At 41.4% G+C, this 16047-nt stretch overlaps 1 protein-coding gene across 1 annotated transcript in view; it reads left to right on the forward strand.

Moving 5' to 3' along the window:
• Positions 1 to 16047, forward strand: part of LOC129830893 (juxtaposed with another zinc finger protein 1) — a 45618-nt gene that overhangs the window by 18724 nt on the left and 10847 nt on the right. Inside the window, exon 2 of the mRNA XM_055893717.1 lies at positions 6949 to 7021. Within this exon, the coding sequence (XP_055749692.1) occupies positions 6949 to 7021 (73 nt within the window). The remainder of the gene's footprint in view (positions 1 to 6948; positions 7022 to 16047) is intronic.

A 16047-nucleotide genomic window follows, 5' to 3' on the forward strand; every position in this document is an offset into this window, starting at 1 on the left:
AAAAATACATATACATACAGTTTAGGTACAATGATTAATAAACTACACAAGACAAACAAAATCATCACAGATAACACCAAAAACTACAGCAACAGATTACATTTACACAGGTTATTCCACTAACAGCACAAGAACTTGCATTATAGACAAACACGCGAGCATGTTGTTCTCGTCTCACGGACAGCGAAGTCCAACCCACATTTTGATATAAACACAGTGGTGAGTTCTGTAGCTAGCACCCGTAATAAACCTAAGTGTGCAATGATAAGTAGCATCCAGCGATTTAAGTGTTGATGCTGTAGCATGCATGTAAATAATATCCCCATAATCTATAACAGACATAAAAGTAGCTTGCACAATTTGCCTTCTATTTGTAGAGATGTCCTGTTTCTATAGAGGAAGCCTAGCTTGATTTTTAGCCGAATGTTCCTCAGGCTATGGCAACCTTATACATATCTAGCAGTAATATTTCCAGTTTCTCCCTCACCCAGAATAATTATTTGTCATTAGTAAATGCACAGAAGTTGGAATTTGATTGAGATATTTTCTTATTTAATTTGGTATTAAATAAATGTGGTATTTCTCACAGTAGAGGAAAAGGTGCATCTCTGTCTCTACCTCCCCTGTCATACAGTGACTACATGGACACTTTTGGATTGCCATTATGTCTACCTTTTTTCTAGACACTGAGTCTTTGGTCAGGATCTGTCTTTGTTTAGTATCTCTGACAGAGTAGAGATATGCTGCCAATTTGTATTATCTTTTGAGGGACAAATAGCAATTTTGTTTATTCTGTGATTTAGTTTAATTTTCCCAATTTGTCAAATAGGAGGTTTTAATTTCTGTAACAATCTGAATCTGGTTGATTTGTGTATTTGCATAATACAATCTGATTCTCAACCTGATTGATTTGTGTTTTTGGATAATACGGTTATTTAGTATTTTTAACAGCTGACATATGGGACTATTTTCAGGCTTCTGCGCTTGGGTTTCTGTACAGCACGTTGTGACATTGGCTGATGTAAAAAGGGCTTCATAAATACATTTGATTGGGTTTCCAGTGCTTTGAATTGTAAGGGTGTTTTGGGGCTTCATTTTAAAATGGTGCCAAATTGTAAGTGTCCTTTTCTTTATATTAACAATTAAAGGGAATCTTCCGAGCTCCACTCTGCATGCATCATTTAGTACTTTCTTTTGGGTATTTAGGATAATTCTGCAGAATTCTGTATGTAGATTTTCTATTTGGTTTTTCTCCCAATGCATATAATCATAATTCCAGGTTGGACACAAAACCTTGCCTCCGTAAAGTGCAATTGGTAAAATTACACTTGAATATTTAGCACTAGATTTGGATAGGAATATTTATTTTTAAAATATATATTTTTATGGAGTAAAATGCTTTGCGGGTTCTTTCTTTTAGTGAATTCACTCCCAGACCAAATCCACCAGAGGCACTGATTTTTAGTCCCAGGTAGTTGTACCATTTGGGCATGTTCAACCATTTCCTAATTTGAAGGAGTGTCTGTTGCATTGATTCCTGGCCTTTTTATAGAAAATCACGACTTTAGTTTTCTGAAAGTTAAAGTTGACTGCCCAGTTGATGCTCTATTCCTAAAGAATGTTAAGTTGTTCCTGTAGAACTTACTCTGTTGGTGACAGTAGGACAAGGTCATCTGCATAGAGGAATCTGACCTCATCTTTGAGGGTGTGTCCAACAACAATGCTAGTTGGTTAATGTAAACTTTGAACAGGATTGGACTTAGAGTGCACCCTTGTCTCACCCCCATCCTTGTGCAAAAAACAATGTTATTTTATTGTAAAGTTAGTACTACATGTGTTGTTTGAGTAAATATATTTTATGATGTCGTATACTTTACCCCCAATGCCGCTTGAGGGTTTTGTAATCTAATCCATCATGCCATATGGAATCAAAAAGCATTCTTAAAATCAACAAAACATGCAAATCCTTTTTTTTCTCGCTCTCTCATACACACACAATAACATATACATGTATGGAGATTCATCTAGACTGTAATGATACTCAGTAACACAATACATTCTAAAAGTTCAACAAATGCAATAGTATATTCACGGTAGCACAGTATGTTTGACTCCTGATAAGTGTACATCAGATGCATGTAAAGTCAAGCAAGTACACTACACTGCCTAGTTGTGTAGCAGGCGTTTGCAGCGACAGCCCGTAATTTTAAGGATCGCTATTTTGCTTAGCTAATTGCGTTTTTGAGTTGCGTATGTATGTAAGGTAGGCCAAGTAAATTAGGCTGTACACATTCACCACAAGCTATTGCATTGCATATGTATTCATCATCTGACTGTATTTCTATTCAATGTAGTGTTTACATATACATATATACATATATATATATACATATACATATATACATATACATATATATAAAGTTTACATATTTGCCAGCAGCATACCACCCTGCATACCACTGCTGGCTTGCTTCTGAAGCTAAGCTGGGTTGGTCCTGGTCAGTCCCTGGATGGGAGACCAGATGCTGCTGGAAGTGGTGTTGGAGGGCCAGTAGGAGGCACTCTTTCCTCTGGTCTAAACAAAGATCCCAATGCCCCAGGGCAGTGATTGGGGACACTGCTCTGTGTAGGGTGCCGTCTTTCGGATGGGACGTTAAACGGGTGTCCTGACTCTCTGAGGTCATTAAAGATCCCATGGCACTTATCGTAAGAGTAGGGGTGTTAACCCCGGTGTCCTGGCTAAATTCCCAATCTGGCCCTCAACCATCACGGTCACCTAATAATCCCCAGTTTACAATTGGCTCACTCATCCCCCTCTTCTCCCCTGTAACTATTCCCCAGGTCGTTGCTGCAAATGAGAACGTGTTCTCAGTCAACTTACCTGGTAAAATAACGGATAAATAAATAAATAAAATAAAAGTGGAATGTCACCCTGTTGACCACATGGTGGCAGTGCTACTATGCAGTTGTGACTCAGCACACATTCATCACATTGCATACACACACTCTCTCTCTCTCTCTCTCTCTCTCACACACACACTCACACACACACACACACACACACGCTGAAGTTAGCAGGGGGGCTTTTGAAGTTTGGGCTGGTGGCCTCAGGCAGTGGAAGCTCCCTGCTGCAATGTTACTGAGTTGGCAAATAGGCTGGAAAAAGTGTGTGTGTGTAATTATATAGTATATCCATCAACCTCCCCTCCCCTGACATGCAGTGTACATACAGTAGCACCATGTTACAGAGAGGGCTATGTAACCAAGAACACTTAATGAAACCAGGGGTTGTAAATTAGATACCCTCTGCTACCATTGACAGAATATAGGCTTTCTTTACTGATACTCCACACAACATTGGAACAGAGAAACTAGTGTGAGTATCTTAAAGTATCAAGCAGACATGAATTTGCACACACACCCATCTCACCTTACTGCATACTGATTTCCTCCACAAATCAAGTCATAAACCCCATATACAAGCACTTTCAGTCAAAACCGGTGTACTGTACTGGATGTTAGCAACCATTTTGCCTCTCCTTGCACATCTGATTTACTATGTGGATACATACTGAAAGATTTCAAGACTCTGACGCCATTTCCATATTCATGATCTACAGTGCTTTCCAAAAGTATTCATACCGCTTGACTTATTTCACATTTTGTTGTGTTACAGCCCAAATTCCAAATGGATTTAAAAAAAAAAAACATTTTTTCATACCCCACAGTGACAAAGTGAAAACACGTTTTTATAATTTTTGCACATTTATTGAAAATTAAATATAAAATATCTTGTTTACATACAGTACCAGTCAAGTTTGGACACACCTACTCATTCAATGGTTTTTCTTTATTTTTACTATTTTCTACATTGTAGAATAATAGTGAAGACATCAAAACTATGAAATAACACATATGGACTCACGTAGTAACCAAAAAAGTGTTAAACAAATCAAAATATATTTTATATTTGAGATTATTCAAAGTAGCCACCCTTTGCCTTGATGATAGCTTTGAAAACTCTTGACATTCTCTCAACCAGCTTCACCTGGAATGCTTTTCCAACAGTCTTGAAGGAGTTCCCACATTTTCTGAGCACTTGTTGGCTGCTTTTCCTTGCCTCCAACTCATCCCAAACCATCTCAATTGGGTTGAGGTCAGGTGATTGTGGAGGCCAGGTCATCTGATGCAGCATTCCATCACTCTCCTTCTTGGTCAAATAGCCCTTACACAACTTGAAGGTGAGTTTTGGGTCATTGTCCTGTTGAAAAACTAAGCGGAAACCAGATGGGATGGCGTATCGCTGCAGAATGCTGTTGTAGCCATGCTGGTTAAGTGTGCCTTCAATTCTAAATAAATCCCCTACAGTGCCACCAGCAAAGCACTCCCACACAATCTCACCACCTTCTCCATGCTTCACGGTGGGAACCACACATGCGGAGATCATCCGTTCACCTATTCTGCGTCTCACAAGGACACGGCGGTTGGAACCAAAAATCTCAGATTTGCACTCATCAGACCAAAGGACAGATTTCCACTGGTCTAATGGCTATTGCTCGTGTTTCTTGGCCCAAGCAAGTCTCTTCTTATTATTTGTGTCCTTTAGTAGTGGTTTCTTTGCAGCAATTCGACCATGAAGGCCTGATTCACGCAGTCTCCTCTGAACAGTTGATGTTGAGATGTGTCTGTAACTTGAACTCTGTGAAGCATTTATTTGGGATGCAATTTCTGAGGCTAATAACTCTAATGAACTTATCCTCTGCAGCAGAGGTAACTCTGGGTCTTCCTTTCCTGTGGCGGCCATCATGAGAGCCAGTTTCATCATAGCGCTTGATGGTTTTTACGACTACACTTGAAGAAACTTTCTTGCCATAATATGGACTTGGTCTTTTACCAAATAGGGCTATCTTCTCTATACCACCCCTACCATGTCACAACACAACGGATCAGCTGAAATGCATTAAGAAATTCCACAAATTTAACTTTTAACAAGGCATATCTGTTAATTTAAATGCATTCCAGGTGACTACCTCATTAAGCTAGTTGAGAGAATGCCAAGAGTGTGCAAGGCTGTCATCAAGGCAAAGGGTGGCTACTTTGAAGAATCTCAAATATAAAATATATTTTGATTTGTTTAACACTTTTTTGGTTACTACATGATGCCATATGTGTTATTTCATAGTTTTAATGTCATAACTATTATTCTATGATGTAGAAAATAGTAATAATAAAGAAAACCCTTGAATGAGTAGGTGTGTCCAAACCTTTGACTGGTACTGTAAGTATTTACACCTCTGCTATCACACTCCAAATTTAGCTCCGGTGCATCTAATTCCCTTCGATCATCCTTGAGATGTCACTACAACTTGATCGGAGTCCACCTGTGGCCAATTCAATTGTTTGGACATGATTTAGAAAGAAACACACTTGTCTATAGAAGGTACCACAGTGAATGTCAGAGCAGAAACTACCATGAAGTACAAGGAACTGTCCGTAGATCTGAGATAGAAGTCTGATGAGGCATATATCTGGGTGAAGGGGATAAAATGTGTTGAATGTTTCTAAGAGCACAGTGTTCACCATCATTGAGAAATGTAAAAAATATGGAAATACCCAGACTCTGCCTACAGCTGGCTGTCAGACCAAACTGAACAACCGGGCAGAAGGAGGTGACCAAGAACCAGTGGCCAGACGGAAGCAACTCCTGAGAAAAAGGCACATGACCGCACACCTGGAATTTGCAAAAAATGCATTTGAAAGACTTGGAGCATAAGGCAAAATATTCTGTGGTCTGATGAGACAGAAATTGAACTATTTGTCCTGCATGCGAAGCACTATTTCTGGAGAACCAGGCACAGCTCATCACCTGTCTAACACCATCCCTACCGTGTTGTATGGTGGTGGCAGTATCATTCTATGGGGATGCTTTTCATCATCAGGGACTGTGAGACTGGTAAGCATAGATGAATGGAGTGTAATACAGGCAAGTCCTTGATGAGAACCTCCAGAGTGCAAACGACCTTAGACGGAATTTACATTCCAACAGGACAATGACCCAAAGCATATGCTGGAATGGCTTCAGAATAAGAAAGTGAAAGTCATTGAGTGGCACAGCCAAAGCCCAGACTTGATTCCCATTGAAAATCTGTGGAAAGACTGTTCACCGCCTCTCCCCATCTAATTTAACAGAGTTTGAGAAAATCTGCAGGGAAGAATGGGAGGAAATCCTAAAATCCAGATGTGCAAAGCTGATACAGACATACCCAAGACGACTCAAAGCTGATACAGACATACCCAAGACGACTCAAAGCTGATACAGACATACCCAAGACGACTCAAAGCTGATACAGACATACCCAAGACGACTCAAAACTGATACAGACATACCCAAGACGACTCAAAGCTGATACAGACATACCCAAGACGACTCAAAGCTGATACAGACATACCCAAGACGACTCAAAGCTGATACAGACCTACCCAAGACGACTCAAAGCTGATACAGACCTACCCAAGACGACTCAAAGCTGATACAGACATACCCAAGACGACTCAAAGCTGATACAGACCTACCCAAGACGACTCAAAGCTGATACAGACCTACCCAAGACGACTCAAAGCTGTAATCACCGCCAAAGGTGCTTCTACAAAGTATTGACTCAGGGGTGTGAATACTTATGTAAATGAGATATTTCTGTATTTCAATTTCAATAAAGTTTTCTTTGTCATTATTGGGTATTGTGTGTAGATGGGTGAGAAACACAATTTAATCAATTTTGAATTCCGTCTGTAACACAACAAAATGTCTAAGTCAGGGTGTGAGTACTTTCTGAAGGCACTAAATATCCATATGATCTATCTAGATTTATTCTACGATAACTAAATACCCTACTCTCTCCTTCTTTTCCTCTCTCTCTCTCGTTCTCTCTCTTGGTCTCTCTGTCTCAGACACAGATCCTCGTGTTCTGGAGAAACAGGAGCAACAACAGCCCACCTACCTGGCCCTGAGCTACATCAACAGGTAACCTACACTCAGGGCAGTGTTGCTCCACCGATGGAGTAGTTTCCACAAAGACTAGCATACGTGGACAGAAGTGGCCAGTCATTTGAAATTTGATGTGATCAACATTCCTGGCTTCAGTATTTTTTTTTTACTTCAGGCTTTTGGTTTGAAAAACATGATTCTGTCTAGTAGCAAATCTGATACGACGACTTCTTCTGAGGCCTGTATCAGACTTGTGTTTGACCATTGTTTAGCAGTTGTGATATTCTAATTGCCCCTAGTGTGTTATGGTGCTTTTTGTGTTTGTGTGACCGTGCTGGTGTGACTGAGTGTGTCATGTTTGTGTTTGGATGACGGATCCATTCCCAGAGAAACAGTGTTGTCATTAGAAGCACCGAAAACCACAGAAGAAGCGAAACGTGCTCTCTACACAGTTACAGCCTAGCCAAACACAGAAATGAGAATGAGATGTGTGTTAATCCCAAAGCTTCATGTCCAATCTCACACCTCTTAAATCATACTGTGTGTGAGTTAGGGATTTGACAAATGTACAAATGTTCTTAACTTTTAAACTGCCAATGAGGTGAATTCACAATCCTGCATAAATTCTGCATATCACCGCTATGGGGCAATGCAGTTCAATCTACCACAGTGATGGCTACCTACTGGTCGTCATTAGTTGCCATAGCCACAAAGTCATAAAGCCCACCTATTTCTGAAATTATCTTCTAAAAATGTGGTTTTAAACCTAACTCCTAACCACACTGCTAACCTTATGCTTAGTTTTAAATTTAGACCAAAAATATACACTATATATGCAAAAGTATGTGGACACTCCTTCAAATTAGTTGATTCGGCTATTTCAGCAACACCCGTTGCTGACGTGTATACAATTGAACACATAGCCATGCAATCTCCATAGACAAATATTGGCAGTAGAATGGCTGTACTGAAGAGCTCAGTAACTTTCTACATGGTGCCGTCATAGGACGCCACCTTTCTAACAAGTCATTTCATAAAATGTCTGCCCTGCTAGAGCTGCCCCAGTCAACTATGCTGTTATTGTGAAGTGGAAACATCTAGGAGCAACAACGGCTCAGCTGCGACGTGGTAGATGTTTTTCCGTTCAAATATTTTTTATTGAACACACACAGGAATGGTGTATAGGTATGAAAGGCAGGTATACAATTTTTAACTAAACATAAAAGAGCAGACAGAAATAAAAAGATCCAGAGTTCTGGGTACAAAACAATTATTACAAAACAAGGACAGGTAGAAAGAAAGAGGGTGGGTGTCACCCCCCCCCTTATTCCCCCCCTTTATCCCTCCCCCCCTTTATCCCTTCCCCTTATACCCCTCCCCGCTGCTCGGGTGGCGGTGCCAGCACGTGCTGCCCAGAGGTGGATTAAAATATTACAATGGAGAGTGCGTTAAAAAGTACAAATTCACAGCGCCGAATGGTCCAAGTAAGAGAGGAAAGGCTGCCAGATCTGATCAAATGTTAATAATTTATTGTTCAGAATATATCTAATCCTTTCTAAGTGTACAGTGTTTGCCAATTCGCTGAGCCATAATTTGGTAGTGGGCGCTTCCCTCTTTTTCCAGAACAACAAGATTAGTTTTTTTGCCGAAATGAGACTGTAAGAGATGAGTTGTTTTGGGGGGTTGGTTAGTCCGATTAGGGAATCAGACACTCCCAGGATTATCAGAAGCGGGTCTGGGTCAATTGAAGTCTCCAGAACTTCAGAGAGGATCCTAAAAATTCCACACCAGTAACCATGCAAGCTAGAGCATAGGGCAAAGCAGTGGAGTAGTGTACCCTGTGCAGCCTGACATTTATCACACAAAGGGGATGTATCAGGAAATATCCTATGCAGTTTGGTTTTGGAATAGTGTAATCTGTGTAATACCTTGAATTGTATGAGCCGATGTCTGGAGTTAATGGAGCAGGTGTGGATATACTCCAAGCTATCTTCCCAGTCTGCCATCGAAATGTCAGTCCCTAGTTCTTCCTCCCATTTTGCCTTAATGGCCTCTGTAGAGGGTGTGCTAACCGATTGAAAAGAATCATATAAACGAGATATCAGTTTGTCTGAGGTGGGGGATGTTTTTATGCATCCGTCAAACATGGAAGGCTTAGCGTTCCCAAATGTTGGGAGGTGTTTCCTAACATAGTCTCTGATTTGTAGGTATCTGAAAAAGTTACTTCTGGGAAGATTATAAGTTTCCCTCAGCAACTCAAAGGAAGCAAAGGTCCCTTCTATATATAAATCCCCTATGGTACTTATCCCCAACTCTCCCCATTGCTCAAAGGTGTTATCAAGGTTGGAGGGGGCAAAGGAGGGGTTCCTGGCAACAGGGAGCATGAATGACATTGGTCTAAGCTCAAAGTGGGTTTTAATTTGCTTCCAGATTCGGACTGTGCAGTGTATAATAGGATTGTTACGATAAAGTGACCTCTCCAGATTGACAGGCGACAAAATCACAGCACCAATAGAGAAGGGGTGACACTCCTCCCGCTCCATACTAAGCCAGGTGGGTGACGGACGTGCGTCATCCAGCAAAAACGTAACCGCACGGAGGTTAGCGGCCCAATAATAAAATATAAAATTTGGGAGAGACAATCCTCCTTCCATCTTGGATTTGCAGAGGTGTTTTTTACCTATCCTGTGTGTTTTATAATCCCAGATGAAAGGATTGATAATTGAGTCCAGTTGTTTATGAAAGGATTTAGGTATGAATACTGGGATGTTCTGGTATAGGTAGAGCAGTTGTGGGAGGAAGACCATTTTAATGGCATTAATTCTTCCGAGCAGAGAAATTGGGAGAGTTCTCCAAAATTGTATGTTTGTCTTTAGTTTTTGCATCAGCGAGGGGAAATTCTCTTTAAATAGTAAGGAATATTGTTTGGTAACTACAATTCCTAGATAGGTAAATTTTTCTGAAGATAACTTAAGTGGAAGATGTTCTAGCCAGGAGGTGTTTTGTAACCGTATGGGCATTAATTCACTCTTGTTCCAATTTATTCTGTATCCCGAGAAGGTACCAAACAAATTAATCACATCAAGGATAGCTGGAATACTAGCTTGGGGTTCTGTTACATAGAGGAGAATGTCATCTGCGTATAGGGAAATCTTATTTAGAGTATCTTTAGTATTATAGCCGTGTATTGCTGCATCAGATCTAATCGTCTGAGCGAGAGGTTCAATGATTAGGGCGAAGAGCATAGGCGACAGCGCACAACCCTGCCTTGTCCCTCTGTAGAGGTTAAATCGGGGCGACAATGATTGGTTAGTGAGTATTCTCGCACAGGGGTTCCTATATAAAAGCTGGATCCAATTTATGAACCCATCTCCAATATTAAATTTCTGTAGGACTTTGAATAGATAGGACCACTCAACTTGGTCAAAAGCCTTCTCGGCGTCAAGAGATATAACGGCAAGGTCTACGTTTGGTAACCTCTGAGAATACATAATGTTGAAGAGGCGCCTGAGATTGAAGAATGAGTTTCTGTTCGGGATAAAGCCGGTCTGGTCCGAATGGACCAGTTTGCCAATTAAAGTGCTAAGCCTGTTAGCCAGGATTTTTGCTAAAATCTTTTGGTCTGTATTGAGGAGGGATATTGGTCTGTACGACCCTACCTCTTCCGGATCTTTACCCTTCTTATGTATAACTGTAATGAATGCTTCATCCAAAGTAGATGGGAGAGCTCCATCCTCTCTGGACTGAACCAACATTTTGTGCAGGTAGGGAGAGAGCATGTTGCTGAATGTTTTATAGAATTCACCCGGGTATCCATCTGGGCCCGGGGTCTTGCCACTCTTTAGAGTTTTGATTGTTTCTCGAATTTCTTCAAGAGATATTTCCTTATTCAGGAAGTTAGAATCTTCCTGGTTCAGGGCAGGAAGATCACAGTCATCCAAAAAGTTTTGCATAATTAAGGGGTTAGAATCGGCTTTAGATGTATATAGAGTCTCATAAAACTGACGGAATCTGTCATTGATGTCTTTGGGGGAAGAGAGTAATTCCCCAGATGCAGATTTAACTTTGTGAATCATTCGGTCACTCACAATTTTGTGGTAGATGTTTTTAAATGTATGTCAATTGTAAAGTCTTTTGTCTGTAATATCTTTTTCGTTATACAGTACCAGTCAGAAGTTTGGACACACCTACTCATTCAAGGGTTTTTCTTTATTTTTACAATTTTCTACATATTAGAATAATAGTGAAGACATCAAAACTATGAAATAACACAAATGGAATAATTTATTAACCAAAAAAATGTTAAACAAATAAAAAATATATTTTATATTCAAAGTTCTTCAAAGTAGTCACCCTTTGCCTTGATGACAGCTTTGCACACTTGGCATTCTCTCAAACAGCATCACAGGGAATGATATGCTGAGCACTTGTTGGCTGATTTTCCTTCACTCTACGGTCTAACTCATCCCAAACCATCTCAATTGGGTTGAGGTCAGGTGATTGTGGAGGCCAGGTCATCTGATGCAGCACTCCATCACTCTCCTTCTTGGTCAAACAGCCCTTACACAGCCTGGAGGTGTGTAGGGTCATTGTCCTGTTGAAAAAAAATGATAGTCCCACTAAGCGCAAACTAGATGGGATGGTGTATCCCTGCAGAATGCTGTGGTAGCCATGCTGGTTAAGTGTTCCTTGAATTCTAAATATATCACAGACAGTGTCACACAGCAAAGCACCATCACACCTCCTCCTCCATGCTTCACAGTGGGAACCACACATGCAGAGATCTGTTCACCTACTCTGTGTCTCACAAAGACACAGCAGTTGGAACCAAAAATCGCAAATTTGGACTCAGACCAAAGGACAGATTTCCACTAGTCTGTCCAGTGCTCGTGCTTCTTGGCCCAAGCAAGTCTCTTCTTCTTATTGGTGTCCTTTTAGTAGTAGTTTCTTAGCAGCAGTTCAACCATGATGGCCTGATTCAAGCAGTCTCCTCTTAACAGTTGATATTGAGATGTGTCTGTTACTTGATCTCTGTGAGTTGCAATCTGAGGTGCAGTAATTGCCAATTTATGAGGCTGGTAACTCTAATGAACTTATCCTCTGCAGCAGAGGTAACTCTGGGTCTTCCTTTCCTGTGGCGGTCCTCATGAGAGCCAGTTTCGTCATAGCGCTTGATGCTTTTTACGACTGCACTTGAAGAAACATTCAAAGTTCTTGACATTTTCTGGATTGACTGACCTTCATGTTTTAAAGTCGTTTCTGTCGTTTCTCTTTGCTTATTTTGAGCTGTTCTTGCCATAATATGGACTTGGTCTTTTACCAAATAGGGCTATCTTCTGTATATCACCCCCTACCATGTCACAACACAACTGATTGGCTCAAATTCATTAAGGCACACCTGTTAATTGAAATGCATTCCAGGTGATTAACTCATGAAGCTAGTTGAGAGAATGCCAAGAGTGTGCAAGGCTGTCATCAAGGCAAAGGGTGGCTACTTTGAAGAATCTCAAATATAAAATATATTTTGTTTAACACGTTTTTGGTTACTACATGATTCCATACATGTTATTTCATAGTTTTGATGTCTTCACTATTATAATACAATGTAGAAAATAGCAAAAATAAAGAAAAACCCTTGAATGAGTAGGTGTGTCCAAACTTTTGACTGGTACTGTATGCCAGACCCCAGTAAAATTAGCTGTTTTCATTGGCATCGGCTAATCCTAATACATCCTAATAAATAAAATCCAAGTCCCAACGAACCATCAAACAGGCAAAGCATCAACACAGGACTATGATTGAATCCTACTACACTGGCTTTGAATCCTACTACATTGGCTCTGACGCTTGTTGGATGTGGTAGGGCTGGCAAACTATTACTGATTACAAAGGGAAACCTAGCTGCGAGCTGTCCAGTGACGCGAGCCTACCAGACGAGCTAAATGCCTTCTATGTTCACTTTGAGGCAAGCAACACTGAACCATGCATGATAGCACCAGCTGTTCCGGATGACTATGTGAGTAAGACCTTTTAAACAGGTCAACATTCACAAGGCCGCAGGACGGGATGGATTATCAGGACGCGTACTCAGAGCATGCGACTGTACTGACATCTTCAACCTCTCACTGACAGAGTCTGTAATACCTACATGTTTCAAACAGACCACAATAGTCCCTGTGCCCAAGAACGCCAAGGTAACCTGCCCAAATGACTACCGCCCCGTAGCACTCATGTCTGTAGCCATGAAGTGCTTTTGAAAGGCTGGTCATGGCTCACAACACCACCATCCCAGAAACCCTAGACCCAATACAATTCACATACCGCCCCAACAGATCCACAGGTGATGCAATCTCCGTTGCACTCTACATTGCACATTCCCACCTGGACAAAAGGAACACCTACGTGAGAATGCTGTTGACTACAGCTCAGCGTTCAACACCATAGTGCCCTCAAAGCTCATCACTAAGACAAGGACCCTGGGACTGAACACCTCCCTCTGCAACTAGACCGTGGACATCCTGATGGGCCGTCCCCAGGTGGTAAGGGTAGGCAACAACACATCTGACACACTGATACTCAACATCGGGGCCCCTCGGGTGTGTGCTTAGTCCCCGCATGTACTCTCTGTTTACCCATGACTGCGTGGCCACACACGACTCCAACACCATAATCTTTTGCTGACGACATAACGGTGGTAGGCCTGATCACCGCCAACGATGAGACAGCCTACAGGGAGGAGGTCAGACACTGCCAGGACAAGAACCTCTATCTCAACATGAGCAAGACAAACGAGCTGATTGTGGACTACAGGAAAAGGAGGGCCATTGACAAGGCTATAGTGGAGCGGGTCGAGAGCTTCAAGTTCTTTGGTGTCCACATCACTAATAAACTATCATGGTCCAAACACACCAAGACAGTTGTGAAGAGGGCACGACAACCCCTATTCCCCCTCGAGACTGAAAAGATTTGGCATGGGTCCTCAGATCTTCAAAAAGTTTTACAGCTGCACCATTGAGAGTATCCTGACTGGATGATTCACCGCTTGGTATGGCAACTTCTCGGCACCAGACCGCAAGGCGCTGCAGAGGGTAGTACATCACTGGGGCTAAGCTTCCTGCCATTCAGGACCTCTATACCAGGCGGTGTCAGAGGAAGGCCCTAAAAATTGTCAAAGACTCTAGCAACCCTAGTCATAGGCTGTTTCCTCTGCTACCGCACGGCAAGCGGTACGGGAGCGCCAAGTCTGGCTCCTTAAAAGCTTCTACCTCCAAGCCATTAGACTGCTAAACAGTTACTCAAATGGCTACCCGTACTACTTCCCAACAAGCTGTTCCTGTTAATGGGGAGAATCTGAAAGTTGTCTAACTTCAGGTATCTTGGTGTCATTTTGTACTCCAACTTGAAATTTAAGAAACATGTGAAGAAGGTGGTTAACACGGTTAACACGATTGAGAGGCTGCACTGATTATTGTACTTTTACATTTGAATTGAAAACATGGCTAAAATCTATCCAAACATGTACACATGAGTTATCTGTGGTTCCTCATACAGTTGAAGTCGGAAGTTTACATACACCTTAGTCAAATACATTTAAACTCAGTTTTTCACAATTCCTGACATTTAATCCAAGTAAAAATTCCCTGTCTTAGGTCAGTTAGGATCACCACTTAATTTTAAGAATGTGAAATGTCAGAATAATAGTAGAGAGAATTATTTATTTCAGTTTTTATTTCTTTCATCACATTCCCAGTGGGTCAGAATTTTACATACACTCAATTAGTATTTGGTAGCATTGCCTTTAAATTGTTTAACTTGGGTCAAACATTTCGGGTAGCATTCCACAAGCTTCCCACAATCAGTTGGGTGAATTTTGGCCCATTCCTCCTGACAGAGCTGGTGTAACTGAGTCAGGTTTGTAGGCCTCCTTGCTCGCACACGCTTCTTCAGTTCTGCCCACAAATGTTCTTTAGGATTGAAGTCAGGGCTTTGTGATGGCCACTCCAATACCTTGACTTTGTTGTCCTTAAGCCATTTTGCCACAACTTTGGAAGTATACTTGGGGTCATTGTGCATTTGGAAGACCATTTGCAACTAACTTTAACTTCCTGACTGATGTCTTGAGATGTTGCTTCAATATATCCACATAATTTTCCTCCCTCATGAGGCCATCTATTTTGTGAAGTGCACCAGTCCCTCCTGCAGCAAAGCACCCCCACAACATGATGCTGCCACCCCCGTGCTTTACGGTTGGTATGGTGTTCTTCAGCTTGCAAGCCTCCCCCTTTTTCCTCCTAACATAACGATGATCATTATGACCAAACAGTTCTATTTTTGTTTCATCAGACGAGGACATTTCTCCAAAAAGTACGATCTTTGTCCCCATGTGCAGTTGCAAACCGTAGTCTGGCTTTTTTATGGCGGTTTTATAGCAGTGGCTTCTTCCTTGCTGAGAGACCTTGCAGGTTATGTCAATGTAGGACTTGTTTTACTGTGGATATAGATACTTTTGTACCTGTTTCCTCCAGCATCTTCACAAGGTCCTTTGCTGCTGTTCTGGGATTGATTTGCACTTTTCACACAAAAGTACGTTCATCTCTAGGAGACAGAACGCATCTCCTTCCTGAGCTGAATGACGGCTGCATGGTCCCATGGTGTTAATACTTGCGTACTATTGTTTGTACAGATGAACATGGTACCTTCAGGCGTTTGGAAATTGCTCCCAAGGATGAACCAGACTTGTGGAGGTCTACAATTTTTTTTCTGTGTTCTTGGCTGATTTCTTTTGATGTCAAGCAAAGAGGCACAGAGTTTGAAGGTAGACCTTGAAATACATCCACAGGTACAACTTCAATTGACTCAAATGATGTCAATGGCATCATTTTCTGGAATTTTCCAAGCTGTTTAAAGGCACAGTCAACTTAGTGTATGTAAACTTCTGACCCACTGGAATTGTGATACAGTGATTAGTGAAATAATCGGTCTGTAAACAATTGTTGGAAAAATGACTTGTCAAGTCCTATCCGACTTGCCAAAACTATAGTTTGTTAACAAGTCATTTGTGG

The sequence above is a fragment of the Salvelinus fontinalis genome, chromosome 32, assembly GCF_029448725.1.
Source record: "Salvelinus fontinalis isolate EN_2023a chromosome 32, ASM2944872v1, whole genome shotgun sequence".
Classification (NCBI taxonomy): Eukaryota; Metazoa; Chordata; class Actinopteri; order Salmoniformes; family Salmonidae; genus Salvelinus; species Salvelinus fontinalis.